Source organism: Misgurnus anguillicaudatus, chromosome 12, assembly GCF_027580225.2.
Source record: "Misgurnus anguillicaudatus chromosome 12, ASM2758022v2, whole genome shotgun sequence".
In the NCBI taxonomy this organism is placed as follows: Eukaryota; Metazoa; Chordata; class Actinopteri; order Cypriniformes; family Cobitidae; genus Misgurnus; species Misgurnus anguillicaudatus.
In genome coordinates, this window is record NC_073348.2 from 6,825,367 (window position 1) to 6,841,418 (window position 16,052).

General features: G+C 38.3%; 2 protein-coding genes across 2 annotated transcripts; one reads left to right on the plus strand and one right to left on the minus strand.

The window, feature by feature from the left end:
• Positions 1-1,302: 1,302 nt before the first annotated feature.
• Positions 1,303-3,511, minus strand: LOC141368972 (uncharacterized). Its single transcript, XM_073873838.1, has 2 exons — positions 2,471-3,511; positions 1,303-2,004 (listed from the first exon to the last, which is right to left on the minus strand). Exons 1-2 carry the CDS (start codon positions 3,191-3,193, stop codon positions 1,870-1,872), a joined length of 858 nt encoding a protein of 285 aa, XP_073729939.1. The 5' UTR covers positions 3,194-3,511; the 3' UTR covers positions 1,303-1,869.
• An 8,725-nt stretch (positions 3,512-12,236) lies between these two features.
• LOC141368880 (E3 SUMO-protein ligase ZBED1-like) lies at positions 12,237-14,890 on the plus strand. Its single transcript, XM_073873663.1, has 2 exons — positions 12,237-13,563; positions 14,230-14,890. Exons 1-2 carry the CDS (start codon positions 12,491-12,493, stop codon positions 14,888-14,890), a joined length of 1,734 nt encoding a protein of 577 aa, XP_073729764.1. The 5' UTR covers positions 12,237-12,490.
• Positions 14,891-16,052: the final 1,162 nt, after the last annotated feature.

Sequence of the window (16,052 nt, forward strand, 5' to 3'; positions counted from 1 at the left end):
GGTTACTGGTTAGAGACAGCTGAAGGTTTAAAAAAGAAAAAAATTCTCCGACAGGCAGAGACGCGATGCGAGTTGCATTCACGTCTGAACGAACCCATGTTTACCAGAACTCTGCTGGTTAGTATGTATTAACGTTACAACCCGAAGTAAAAAGCTGAAGAAACCCTAAACATTAATGGAAAAGAACCGTGAACCCGAGTGACTGAGGGAGAGAGAGACAGAAAGCTGTTCTGTGTATGAGTGTGCAGAGCGGGACACAGACAGCTCCCAGCTGAAGGTTTAAAAAAAGAAAAAAAATCTCCGACAGGCAGAGACGCGATGCGCGTCCCATTCACGTCTGAACGAACCCACGTTTACCAGAACTCTGCTGGTTAGTACGTATTTGAACGTTACAACCCGAAGTAAAAAGCTAAAGAAACCCTAAACTTTAACGGAAAAGAACCGCGAACCCGAGTGACTGAGGGAGAGAGACAGAGAGCTTTTCTGTTTGTGAATGAGCAGAGCGGAGCTGTGGGACTCACAGCAACACGATACATCTGTATTTGTGTAGGGGAGGGGCGGCGCTGTTACTACTAGCCTATCACAGAACGCTGACACAATCAGCTACCCAATGATGATTTTCATTTAATCCGAGCACAGATATTGACTCGTATTACTCGTATAATACTCGTACTCGGCAGAAGTGCTTTATCCGTACCGGATACTCGTTTCAGCCGAGTATCCGGCTCATCTCTACTTATCATAAACAAAAATGCACACGAGTGGTTCTTGTTGAGAGAAATAATATATAATATGCAAACTTCAGACGCTGCGTAGAAGAGAGGGTGGGACTTTCAATAGGTCACGTGTCTTTCCGGGACCATCAGATGCCGGGTAATCATGGCAGTGTTAATGAACAAAAAATCTAAGGATCCCGAAAACATCCCGGATGCCTTTCCCGTGTGTTTTATGGAATGTCTGTGTGAAAAGGACTTAAGATATCTGTTTTTTTCCTTACCCACAGATTGTCACATCCATATGCCACACTACGGAGCCTGCGAGGGGACATAGTGGTGAACAATATTTGGGATGAGAGGGAACATTTTTTTAACAACTTTTGCGTTCCCCGAGAAACTTTTTGCGTTCTCTCGCAACATTTTTGCGTTCCCCCGAGAAGCGTTTTGCGTTCGCTTGCAAAACTTTTTGCGTTCTCTCGCAAAAGAGCCTTTTGCATATCGTGTGTTCTGGCAAGAAACCAAAGCGCAGCACTTCACAACCTGAGGCATTGTGCAATGACATCATGGATATCCGCTGTTTGTAGTTAACTCAGGGTATATGCAGGAATCCTGAAGTTAATTTCAATACCTTTTTAAGACTTTTTGAAGACCTTCTCAAAATATTTTAAGACCTCATCGCACTTCAAGTTCTAATTAGCAACAAACCTTTAACTTAATAAACAGTTGTAGTTTGCAAATAAATCTATAGAGCACAACCATACAACAGAACTCCGAAAGGCTCGGAAAAAACAAAGCGCAAAAGAATAAATTAAAACAAAGGCAATGTTTATTAAAATATACATTAACAAAGACCAACAGTTTTTTGTCATTTAACTTTTTTTATTTATTTTAAGTTTTCCCCCACAAACATTAAATACACAGGCATTACCAATACTGAACAACAAAGACCAACAGTGAATTGATATACTGATATAACTCCAACATATACTAATTCAAACTCCTGACATGTGCCTCAATTCATCTGACTTGCTTTCAATAAACTTTTGAGTTTGCTCCAGATCAATGAGTTTTTCTTTGTGTCTTCTCCTCAAAGTGTTGGATTTGGTGATCAGTTGGGCCATTAATGACCCAGATTTACCCTCTGCCTGCTCTGCTAGCTGATCTGCATCTTTTTGCAGTGTGTCTCTGCATGCTCCTTCTGAAGAAGGTCTCCCAACTTCAAGTTAACATTGGGGCCGTCCATACTGATGGAGATAAGCTGCCTCATAATCAGTTTTGCAACACACTCCTGTGAATGACAGTATGCCTTAAATGTTTATTCTTGAAATACACAGGCAATCAAATCAAAACGTATGGAAATCTTGTACTTTTCATCCATAATGCAGCACAAAGTGCTTTACATTATTAAACACTGTATTATGTTATGTAAATAATTATTAGAAGTTAAACTATTAACTCATTCGCCACCAGGCTTTTTTAGAAAAGTTGATTGTGATTTTCACAAAATTCCTTGCAGGAAAAAATATCTTCTATAAATATATCAACATACAAATATATCAAATGAAAGAACAGACCCTCTGCTTTAAAACAAATAATAAACAAACAAACAAACAAACAAACAAAATGGGGAAAAAAACTTTCATTCTATATTTACTTTTCCACTTAATTTAACCACTGAAATATGGATATTTCTCTTCAAAAAAAAAAACATTTTGAGCAAATGAAATAATGAAATAATAGTAGACTACACTTACTTTAATGTGATGCAACAGGTCCTGAGCTGTTCCGTGCCCCAGGAATTGAGAGCCCAGATACCTCGATTGGACACAGTCATCATCCCAAAAACGAACATGTACGTCAAGTTGCTTTTTCTTTGTTGACTGATTGAGAGACTCGTCAAACATTAACACAAACGAGCCCGCTTTGTTGATGGTGTCAACGAGCTGCTGCTTAAAGAAGGGTGCAAGCCCGAATCTCATGATGTAACCAGTTTTGTCCTTGCCACAGGTGAATGTCTTGGCTATGTCTGAATCCGGAAACATTGACTTGAATATATCAGAAATACCTTCGTTTGAGTTCAGTGAGTGGTGATTCGCAGCAGTATTGAGACACCAGATAACCTCCGCGCGCATCGTTGATGTGCTGCCCATAGCCACCCTGATGTCGGCCGATGATGGGGGCGAGGTCGCTGTCGTAGCTGTTTTGACAAGTTCAGCTGTCGTGTTAGGTAGTGGTGTCGCTGTTGGAGCACAAAAACTGGCGATAGACAGCTGCGACTGCTCTCTGCGGCCAAAGGCGGCCTTGTGGCTAGCACCATGCAGGGGGGACTTGATAGCGTTGATGCCCATCGTGGCTACGCTAATCTTCTTTTTACAATAAGTACAGTAAGCCTCGCGGTTGTTTTCAGCGACAGGCTTCAGCCATGGTTTAAACTCATCGTTCTCCAACCAGGAGTCCGCAAATTTATATTTCCCCATTTCGGAGTCTGTTTCGCGGCGTGTGGAGATCTACACATCACCTAACCGTGCATGTCGCAAAATACGTGACGTCACCCGTAGACGGCGCGCGCCACCGATCTTCTGACCAAGCACGCCGTTGTTTTTTAACAATTATGGGGAGGAAAATAAATATATTCATGCATACTTTTGGAGTCAAACTCTTTTGACAAAGCTTGAAAAAAAATTAATACCTCATAAAATTGGGATTAAGACTTTTTAATACCTTTTAAGGGCCTTAATTTTCCCAAAATGGATTTATCAACTTTTAATACTTTTTAAGACCCCGCGGACACCCTGTAACTATACTATAACTATACAGCAAACTTTCATTTTATTAAACACCACATAACTGTACCAAAGCTTTGCAATGGAGGACGATCTTCAGGAGTTTCTAAGGTCACGACATGTTCCAGAAGAGGACATCAACCACATGAAAGGGGACAGGGTGATGTTTCATTAAGATTCAGTTGCTTTTATTTAGCTGATATGTAATTGATAGCTACTTTTAGTGTAAACATATTCAGTGGTCACATATTCATGTTTTAATTATTATTGCTACGGATAGCATGTCAGAATATACGGCTTCATCTAAACTTTCTTGATGAATCTCACTAAGTTTACTAGCCTAAATAAAGTCAACAGTGTTTGTATACGATTTCACTCCCTTGCAAATACACCTGTAACCCTCTTACTAGTGTTTCTTTAAATGTATAGCGGAAGATTTTCCCGAATTATTTAAAAGAATCGCCCCTCCACATTTTTTTAAAAATGCACACGCTCAACCATCTACCTCCTCCCGAGAGGGAACGCCTGTTAAGCCCGTGCACGAGACAGAGAGAGAGCATGCAGGAGCCTAATTCTTCTCTTCGCTCTGTTACCAGTTGCTGTCGGCATGTTTAACTTCCGGTTTCTGTTTAATGATCTAACTAAACTGGAACAAATACCTCGTCAAAAATAACAGATGTTTAGGTGTTCTATGATGGGATGTTTGGCAGCCGATCTGTAATTAACATTGTATACATTATATAGTACACTATTTACACAGTAACGCTAGCTCAGTGTAGTTTTTAAAACACTTTAGCTATGATTTGAACTATAAGGTCAACTACTGGTTTATTTAGCTTGTTATCAGAAATAAACTACTCAAAAAGCACTGTTGTTGTTTATTCTTTGCAGAGTTTATCGGAAGTTACGTTTGTTCCACAAAAGCCTTTTGTTCATGTTGTTACTGCTGAAACCATCTATACCCTCAATGTTAATATTAAACCCCAATTTTAGGACCAGCATGGCACATACATAAAGAGATTTAACTTTTACTGGACTGTGTTAATTAATATGTTTTGTCAAGAGCCAATTTATAAAATGACTGAACTTTTGCATTTTCAGATTGACAAGTCTGTGCTTTCTGTCATGAGTGATTAGCAAATGGTGAAGTATCTTAATTCATATGGTGACCGACTGGCTGTCAACTCCTTCTGTAAACAAACAGCTGGCTGCTCTGAAAGAATCTCTGTTACAGAAGTGAGAGAAAAAAATTGAAGCAAGGAAACTGGGATCAAAGTCGACAAAAACCTTGCATGGGAAACCATGTGTATTCCCCAAGGAAAATAATTTAATGGCAAGAAACCAAAATGTATCTGAAGGAAAAACTTCCAGAACAATTGAAATTGGATGGCTTCACTTCTGCCATTATGGATACCAGCAAGTTAGGACCAGTAATGTTGGTGGCACTAGACATGTGACTTTTCCAAAAATGACAACTGTTTTACAAATCATGGAAATGGGAAAGAACCTTTTTTTCCCAAATGGGAAGTCACCAAAAGGTCCAGAAACAGACTTCACTTTCAATGTTTGTGATTTTAAAAGAAACCTGATTCCCTTGGACAGCACTGTTGGAGATCTCTATGAACAATCCAAACTGAAATTAAGATTTTACATGAGGTGTGTCTCACAGACGCAGAATCTCTTGGAGATCAAGAGGAATGTAATGAACATTCATTTCTACAGGATGGATTGGACAGCGATATTGAGAGACCTGTTGCAAATCTTTCACCACATGAAAGTGACAGTGGTCCTGAAAATTCAAGTACGCATTTATTGGATGACAACCTTTCATCTAACAGAGACAGCAAAAGGAAGGTTAATAAAATTACCAAGTTTGATTGTGTTTTGGGCTTCATCTTTAAATATAGTGACAGCCATTCTGAATTAAATTCAAATGTACTTCTTTAAGTAAGTTTATTATTTAATTTTATATTGTATGTTCCACAGAGACCAGTAACAGCCAAAGCACAGAAAACAAGTGGAAAGAAGAACACAAAGGGGTTTGACCGTAGACACTATCAAAATAGAAACGCCCAGCACTTCACACAACCCGTTTTCACCAAAAGTACACAAACCATCCAAAGACTCACAAGCAGCTCAAGTGATGATGAGACTGATGAATTGTGTAATCAAGCACAACAATCAAAGAGTCCACAGTATATGTATGAGCTCTGTCATACACAAGGAGCCTATGAATTCATTGACTTGACGTATCAGATTCCTTTACAACACAACAACATAGTTGAAATCCTTGGAGATGATGATAAGGAAGACACCGTTGAGTGGAATGAAGGAGATGAACTTGGACAACATATAATCTGAATGAGAACATTATACTGGTAATGTACTACTGATGTACCACTGTCTCAGTATGTAAAAACTGTAATATTTAGACTTGAAGCACTAAATTGGAATTATAACATTACCTTCCTATTTATTATAGAAAATTGTAAGATTATAGTTCATCCAGTGTTTAGCTTTGTGCTTCTCACTGGTAATTGGTTACATTATCATCAGGCTGATTTTAACGTTTATGTTACATTTTGTTTAACATTTATTTTCTGAATGTTTATTCATCATCCAGAATGCACAGCAGACTGAAGCTGAAACCACCATACTACCACCAAGTAATATCAATCCTGTACTGCTAGTAAGAGAGCTAAAAATAAGTAAAAAAAATCAAATGTTAAAGTTTTAAAACTTGTAACAACTTGTACTTATATTTTAACATATATCGGTGCCATTGTTTTGTCACAATATGCACACCTGACCAGTTATATTTTTTGTATGGTATGTCTGTAAAAAACACTTAAATTTCCTTATATAACTAAGGGTTGTAAAAAAGCAAGCTCATTTGCATATCATAATTCAAAAATAGAGATCAGTTCATACAAAACATCTGCAGCCTGTGGCCTCACTGATGGCAGTAAGGCAATTCTGCACAAGAGAAATGGCCCAGATCCCAAATTTGAGGAGGGTGCATCCTACATACTGAGGAAAAGCATAATTTCAAAACGGTATGGACGGCTATACTTGCTGCTTGGAGAACGAAAATATAAATTTAGGACGGCTCCAATTAACATCCCTGCTCTGTGTCCATCATCTGTTCTGGTGACTGGGGAAGAGGAGGACATCTTTTCCAGGAGTGGATATTTAAGTCTTCAAGGGAAGGTGGAAAAAGTGAGTCTGTCTATCTATCTATCTATCTATCTATCTCGCCTTAAATATTACGAATATCAAAATAAAAAAATCTGCAGAAGCTCTAAAAAGCATTAAAAAACAATATACATTTTTGTACTAAACTGTAACACATGTGTAACCACTGGGCTGTACTTTTGGGCTGCAAACACACACACGCTTACCTTATTTCTTTCAGATTGAGGAGCCTGAAATTAAAAAAGAGGAGTTCTCGGCAGTGTACTATCTACGGCTACAGGTGGAGCCCACGGAAGCAGCGGTAGCTGCTCGTTGAGAAGAGTGAATGATGCGTGCTTTCAAGTCACAAAGCCTGCAAAAGTCTGTTGGCAACACTAGTTCTTGGAGTAACAGAAGACGAGAAACTACACACTCCTAACAGAGGACGACGATACATATGAAGTCCCAGCTAGTTTTTATTTTTGACGATGAGACGTTATGTGACATTGTCCCCTTTATGTGACATCGTCATCCTTGATAAGTTTTATGTTTATGATTTACCAGAGGGGTCATTAATATTGTATATGTTTACATTCAGATTTACAGAGTTTTGATCATGATGCATTTACATACATCCCATTTAACTTACGCACGGAGATGCGGTGGTGTATAGTTGTGGTTAGGTGCACATAACCGCAAATATCACAACGCACTTCAATACAAGTAACTCTAAAACTTTTTGGACATTAATGACAAAACACACTCGTTTGTTTTACATTACCATTTATTGATTTGTGTTATGTTTGGGTTTTCCTGTCTCCGTGGCGTGTGTGCGTTGTAGCCGTCCGCTTCCGGGTGTGCTGTACGTCCTACTAAGGGGTCGTGTGCTCGTATGAATGTACATTTAAAGTTCCGGACGGGACTATTATTTGTTAATGTTTCGGGACATTTTTCTTTACTGTTATAAACTATATTTATAACTTTAGTTTGATGTAAATGTGTTAATTGTATGCTCAGTGGCTTGCAGCCTTTGAGAGGGGAGGTTGGGGGCTAGTGAGTTAGCCGAATGGCTGTTTGCTGTAAAGTAGCAACATGGGCTTTGTTCTTAGTTAGTTTTGTATGGCCACAGATGTTTAATTGGACTGCAAAAGTTATGCAAATAAAACTCACATGAAGAAGCTATCCTGCTGCCTGCTTGCGCTTTCTTATCATTCCCCCTTTTCCACGTGGTTCATTACCACAATTTTATTAGTAGTAATCAGTTAAATAGTATTAATCTGTTAGTATATTATAAGTATTCATCTTTAAAATAGCATATTATAGGTAAGAATCTGTTAATAGTAGGTTTTAATCAATTAGTGTATTATAAATATTAATCTTTTAAATAGTATATTATAGGTAATATGTTAGTATATTATAAGCAGAGGTGTAAAAGTACTCAAAAATGTTGCTCAAGTAAAATTACAAGTACTGAGTGTAAATTAGTGTAAATTTTACTCAATTAAAAGTAAAAGTATCAGGCCAGAATCTTACTTGAGTAAAAGTAAAAAAGTACCATATTAAAATTGTGCTTGAGCAGGCACGTGCGGGGGGGCCATATAAAAACAATGGATGAAGCAAAGGCAGGGACGTTCTCTGCCGGGAGTTCATACAGGTAGCTGTCTTGAGTTTTTAGGTGTGCTCAACTTCACGCAGCAATGCAAGAACCAAAACGCACATGACGCACATGATTTCAAATCGCCCCCGCGCTGTTCTAATGTCATCCACCTGTCACGCGGAGTTTGTTGGAAGAGCAAGATCCGATGAATAAGGTAAAAAACTCTTAATTTTTGTATCATATTGAATTTCGCCTTTGATAAAAGACAATGGGAGCTGATGTTGGGTAATATAGCCATACTCGTGCTAAATTATTAACTCAGTCAAAAACTCTCCAGCTTTGCAACCAGTTTTAGTTTACCTGAAAATAAAGAAAGTACTAGAGGCTTCATGAAATGAATGAAAGGAGAGATGAATGTCATTATTTTATTGCCCTGTCATCAAGGCATCAAAGTCTGCAAAAACACAACACAAACACGATTCAAAATTAAAATATGTAGGCTACTCTCTTTGTATCCAAATTTCGAACAGGATTAGAATAGAATAGAAATATATTTTGCCACGTTTGCGGCTTTTTTTAAAATATGACAACAAAAACACAAGCCTGTAAACACAATAATATCTTTGTATACAAATTTCGAACAGGATTAGAATAGAATAGAAATATATTTTGCCACGTTTGCGGCTTTTTTTTAAATATGACAACAAAAACACAAGCCTGTAAACATAATAATATCTTTGTATACAAATTTCGAACAGGATTAGAATAGAATAGAAATATATTTTGCCACGTTTGCGGCTTTTTTTTAAATATGACAACAAAAACACAAGCCTGTAAACATAATAATATCTTAATGTCATTAATATCATATAATTTCAAAACTGCAAACTGTTGACACACACAAACACAAAATGTAATGCACTGTCAGTGGCGGCTCCAGAGATTTTCTGATGCAGGTGCTATGGGGATGCTCAACACTTAAGAGAAGGTGCTTTAAATTTTGGGGCATTTCATTAAGGAGGTCGCATCGGACCACCCTTTATACACGCGTACACGCCCGCATTAACTAGCCTATACTCGTTCCACGACTATGTAAAAGTATTCAACACAAGGGCAATAGTTACAACATACATAAGCCTGCCAATGTAAACCTCTGAAAATAATATTTCACAGATCTGTCACAGTCTAGCCCTGAATACAACGGTCCAGCAAACGCAGCAACAGACACTCTGCACGCTTCGGCTTAAAATGCTCAGATCACGAAATCACACAGCCAGTTACCAACACTAGTGATGAATCAGCAATATTGTTTCTATTGTTGGAGCATCATAGGGTGACCATACGTGCCATTCTTCCCGGACCCGGACGCGTCCCGTGCAGGATTTCGGGTGCATCTTCTGAAAGTCGTATTTGTCGACCGCATATGTCATAGAGGATTATTATTATTATTACAGAAAAGCAACCGTTACATTTTAAGGTAAGAATGAAACTACGATTGTATCTCTTATGTTTTTAACTGAATGGTGTATGCGGTCAACAAATACGACTTCCGGAAGACGCACCGAAATCCTGGATAGGACGTGTCCGGGAAGAATGACACGTATGGGCACCCTATAGATGTCACAATGCAGAGCCAAGATTTGTTCTTTAAACAACAAATTAATTCAATTTGTAATAGCCAACAGAGGGGAAAATCAAGCACTTATCATAGACGTCTTCACATCAAAACAGCATCATCAATGATGTTGACGCAGTCAAGGGTCCTCGTTCTCTCCGTATTTATAGCCAAAAGTGCCAGATTACTGGTCCTAGTGTGTCCACCGCTGTTCCTCGGGTAGTTTTTGGTGTATCCATTTTGGTGTATTTTACTTGGCTAAATTTCTAAACTCGCTATCAAAAACAAACTGCCGTGCGTTAAGGTCAAAAGTTCACGGGCGCTGCACCCATTGGCCAAAGAAGATCACATGTTTTGGCGTCATGTTATTTTAGCTAAATATATATTTTTTAATTATTATTAAACTCCCTTTTTTAACAACACGAAAACACTATTCAAACATGAAATTAAAATATAAATATAAAAATGACAGACATTTCTTGGGGGTGCTGGGCGGGTGCTATTGATATTATAGCCGGAGCTACAGCACCACCTAGCTCCTCCCTGGCGCCGCCACTGTGCACTGTAAGTCTCTTTGGATAAAAGCGGCTGCAAAATGCATAAAAAATGCATAAATAAATAGATATAAAAGTCTGTCTATATATAGATTTTTCTGTCTCACTCTATTTGCAAGGAAAATAAAGAAAAATGTTAGACTTAAAATCGTCTTTCTATTCTGTATTACTTTATTATTTGTTTTCAGTTCTGTGCTTGCGTGTCAGCGAGCAAAGTGCCCTTTTTATTCTTTGAGCACCTGTCCTCCAATTTAAGCTTTTAATCTCTAAAAACATGAAGTGAATGAACCACATACAAGGTTTTATCCTGCTTTTCAACTGTTTCTACTTAATTGTAATTAATTATCAAACTATAAGACTACTACATAATTTCTGTATGCAACATGCTACTCAAAGTTGTAAAATCTCAAATTTAAAGGCGTGGGGCATGATCTCTGAAAGCCAATGTTGATATTTGAAATCACCTGAACAAACATGCTCCTACCCCAATAGAATCTGGACCTTCTTTTGATAGACCCTCCCCACACATAGGCAACCCAGGAACGCTACAGGACGCACAGATCAGATGTAAACAGTTGTGATACACAATATGTATTGAGAACAGGTGTTCTCAACTCTCAAATAGTTTATGAGTGCAAATAATAAAGAAGTTATCAAAATAAAAATGTAAAAACGCACTCTCAAGATATAATTTCATAGATTTATTCATATCATGTCCACACAGAAGGCATTTCAGCCTAAGCCATCATCAGTGTGTACCAGTGATGCGCGGGTTGATCCAAAATGAGCGGGTGCCTGCGGTACATGCACAGAGAACAGCAACGGCAGGTAAAGGAAAAAAGTTAAATGGTGTTTTTCTGACGAATAGAGTCAGTTTGTAAGAACATTTTTAAATGGACTATAAGATCATCAATATGAACTCTGAACAATGAACTATTATAAACATAACAGCAAGAAAAGCTGAAGAGGAACTCGTAACATAAAAGCAATAAGCATTTATGTAGGCTAAAGCTATCACCTATCACCTCTTATATTTAATTTAGTTAAGTTTTAACTCATTCACCGCCATTGACGAGTTATCTCGTCATTTATGAGTTCATATTTAACTAATAAATATGCCTTTTTGGACGAATTTCAAAGTGAAAGTGTAATACCGCTTTTATCCACCAGATGGAAAAATCGAATTTATCAAAAACGGAAGTTAAAAAGAGTTAATGATTTTTTTTAACTGCCTTTATGTTTGATAGTCATTCTGAGTCTGATCTCTAACATAAATTCCTTTACAAAAATGAAATTTTTTAAGCTTTTTGCTCAAAATGTTGTATTTTTGAAGATAAATATCCATATTTCAGTGGTTAAATTAAGTAGAAAAAGTAAATATATAATGAAACGTTTTTCCCCATTTTGTTTGTTTGTTTGTTTGTTTATTGTTTGTTTGAAAGCAGAAGGTGTGTTCTTTAATTTGATATAATTTGTATGTTTATATATTTATAGAAAATGATTTTTCCTGCAAGCAATTTTGTGAAAATTTTGTTAAAATCACAAAAATGCAGGTGGGCAACTTTTCTCAAAAAGGCTGGCGGTGAATGAGTTAATGGTAAGACTAAAGACGCATACATTATGCAGCGCTTTTCACATCCGAATGCCACTTAAGAAAACTATAAACGATGTGCAACTTAAAAATGTGCATAATATATTTTTTAGATATTTAAATTTTAATATAGGCTATATATTTTATGTTTTGTTGTTTTTATACGTGAGGTGGGGGATCCGTGCAAATAGGTACCGGAACACAGACAGTCAAAACCTGAGAAGTCCCGGACCCTGCAATTATTAAACAAATGACTACTTTAAGAAATGCGGCCCAGGAAGCGGGTCGGGTGTAATATATAAATATTTTTTCTAGGGCTGTCAAAAATAGCGCGTTAACGACGTTAATTAGTTGTTTGTTGTTAATTACGTCAATTTTTTTAACGCATTTCACGCATGCGCAGTGTGACAAATTATTCAGGTCAGGAAAGTCACGGAAGTAGTTGGGAGCTAGAGGCGAGATGGAGCAAGGTGAGCAAAGTGGGCCTATTGACGGATTCAAATATAAAAAGAATGATGATGGTACAGTTAACAAGTACAAGGTTATTTGCAAGATTTGTAACAAGGAGTTTCAATTTCACCGGAGCTGTTCAAGCTTGAAGTACCATGTCAACGCCAAACATGCATTTGCTGGGCCGTCAGGTTCAGCAAGTGGTTTGCGCCAGACCACGCTGAATGTTCGCAGGCCATTAACAAAATCAACCTCAGTTAATTTGACCAACACAATAGCAAAATGGATTGCAAAGGATTGTAGACCCATTAGCATTGTAGAAGACGCAGGTTTCCTTGAGGTTTTGCAAGTGGCGTCTCAAGACTCATACTATAAGCCACCGTCAAGAGCCACAGTTATGACGAAAATCCACGAGCTCTATGAAAATGAGAAAGAAAAAAGGAAAGCGGTCTTGGCTCAAGTAAATCATATTGCCCTGACAGGAGACCATTGGACATCAGTAAGTAACAACAATTACCTCGGAGTAACTGCACATTTCATCAGTGACACGTGGGAACTGAAGTCTTTTGCGCTGACTATATTAAAAACTGAGGACCGTCATTTTGCGGAGGCTTGTAAAGAACAGTTCCTGTCTGTTGCACGTAAGTGGGACATCGAGGGCAAGACGACAACCATTGGGACTGACAGTGCACGTAACATGGTTGCCGCAATTCGACTTACACGCTATGAACACATGAGCTGTGTCGCTCACATGGTGCAGAGAAGTGTCACAGTGAGTCTTGCTGACAGCGGCTTTGTAAATGCTTTGGCCAAGGCTCGCAAAGTTGTCGGTCATTTTAAGCACAGCCCAGCAAATGCTACGGAGCTTCAAGCACAACAAGTCAGCCTGGGAAAGAAGCAAGAGCCATTGATCCAGGACGTTCCAACACGTTGGAATTCGACGCTGGAAATGGTCAAGCGCTTGAGCAGAAATAAAGAGGCTGTCATCGCAGCCCTGGACAATCAGGAGCATAAACTCGTTTTGCCGACCGCAGCAGAGTGGGATAAACTGCAGAGGCTGGAGGCACTTCTAGAGCCATGCAGGTAAATCAGTCACTTATCAAATAACACTGCTGTGATTATTTTCTGGAATGAATTAAACCAAGTCAAATATCAATAACATGTATGCATGTATGTAGTGTTAATTTCGTCAGAAATATGTTCGAAAAAGACGAGATGAAAATGTTTTGCATAAAATAAAAACTAAGATAAAATCTCTCTTAATTTTCGTCTACAATCGTCTCTGCTTTTTCATCAGCTGTTGCACCTTTAAAATATTCAGAACGAGTTCGGATCCCGCTTATTACATTGCTACCTACCAAATAAATTAATAATTTGACACAAAATTATGATTTAAAAAGGAGTTTATTGATTTAAAACGATTGTATTGCTTCTGCTTAAGAAAATAGTGCGCTCCGTCTCTACGGTTAGAATTCTGTGTGTTCATGGCAACGCTCTGTTTTTCATGGCGACGGTGTGTTATAGTTAGCAGCGGTCTGTTATCAAGAAACTAACAAAAAAAAAGATATGTAAATGACTAAATATGACTAAAACTAACAAGGACATTTGGCACAAGACTAAGACTTAATTAAAAATAGGTGGTGAAATTAACACTATGTAGGTAAAAATAATAATAATAATGATGATATGTTGATAACCACTGTTCTAATAATACAATGTCTCTGTGTGCATGTGTGTTTGTGTGCGTAGGTATGTAACTGAGCTCCTGGGTGGAGAGGCCTATGTCTCCTGTTCTGTGGTACTACCTTCTCTCTGCCACTTGCGTCTCAAGATGGAAGCCTGTGATGAGGACCCTGCATATGTGGTGAGATTCAAGACCAAGTTCAAGGAGGACCTAGCATCCCGCCAAGAACAGCTCAACAATGCATGGCTCCAGATTGCTACAGTTTTGGATCCTCGTTTCAAAGACTTGAAATGCCTGCCCAAGACAGACAGGGAAGCGGTGTGGACCACACTTGAAGGGATGCTGCAACAAGAATCACCCAGAAAGTCTTCACAGACACATGACGATGGGCCACCCAGGAAGAAAATCAGCCTTCTGCAAATGTGCTCAGATTCAGAATCAGAAGATGAAGAGGTCCAACCTGCCATACAGAGGTACAGAGCAGAGCCCACCATTACATTGGAGGGCTGCCCCTTGAAGTGGTGGGCATCTCATTCAGGAGCCCATGAGAAGCTGGCCTCACTAGCTCACAAATATCTAGCCACTCCTGCAACCACCGTGCCCTGTGAACGACTTTTCTCAGTTGCAGGTCACATTGTGAACAAGAAAAGGTCAGCTTTACTTTCAGAAAATGTGAAAAAGTTAGTTTGCCTCAGCAACTGGCTGAAAGATGATAAAGCTCAGTAATTTGAAAGGTGATGTTCAAACAAGAAGACCAGTTTCAGTGTAACATGTTATAGTAGTTAGCAACTGGATTTTTGAGCAAGTGGATTAAAGAATGGAGGAAAAGGTAAAAGATTGTTCTTTGGTTTGATTTAAAAGTTTTATTGAACATGTTTTGTTCCACATAAAAACGCAACAGACAGGGTTCCCGCGGGGTCTTAAAAAGTCTTAAAAAGTCTAAAATTCAGAATGTTAAATTTAAGGCCTTAAAAAGTCTTAAAAACACCCATATTTTTATCCCAGGTCTTAAATTTAATTTACCCAAGTCTTAAATTTCTCACCTCTGTTCATTCCCGAAAAGCGTTGTCCGCAGAATATAAAATAGTAATTTAAAACGCTGAAGAACTAACTTAATCAGTGGCGGAGGCAGAAAGTGTATGATGGTGGGTCTCTAAAAAAAAAACGTTCCGCACTTTGTCATAATCCACGCAAATCGTGCCATAAGCTATATTTCAGGTGTTGTGATCTGACTGTATACTGTGGATTTGGCGGAAAACAATCCTTAAATTTTGTTTTGTATAAGCAAAAATCTTTTTCGGAGTAATTTAATAGCCCGTGGTTACCTGAGCATTTGTTAGCTTCTGAAACATAGACAGAAGCGAACAAAAATCAACACTGCTTTATTGAAAATCAACTTAAACAGTCGGGTCGTCGAGTCACGAGCCACCAACAGCGTGTCAACTTTAGTGTTACACAGTTTTATATTTTAAACTTTAATATTGCTCTCTGCTGCAATGCACTTGAACCTAACGCGCTCCCCCTTCAGATCTCCACAAACAGCAGCGATTTGCAGACGGAAAGCAAGAAAGTACCGTAATAAATCATATATTTCCAAAAAGTGCAATTGTCGTCTTTTAGGAACAATTCAAACTTTTTTGATAGCGCAAATGCTTCAAGAGTTACGGTTAAATGAACAGCGGTAGAATCAGAGCTGCAAACGTCATCGCCTGGTTTATTTAAGTTAACTGAGCATTACATTCGCAAGTCATAAGCATATTACAACAATTACGATTAACTAAGAATATTAATCAATATTTTAAAGTTAATTTCAAAGTTAATATTCTGAAATAAGACAGTTTTTATGACGTATCCATCTTAGAAATGCGACCCTTCGTAGGCTACAGCC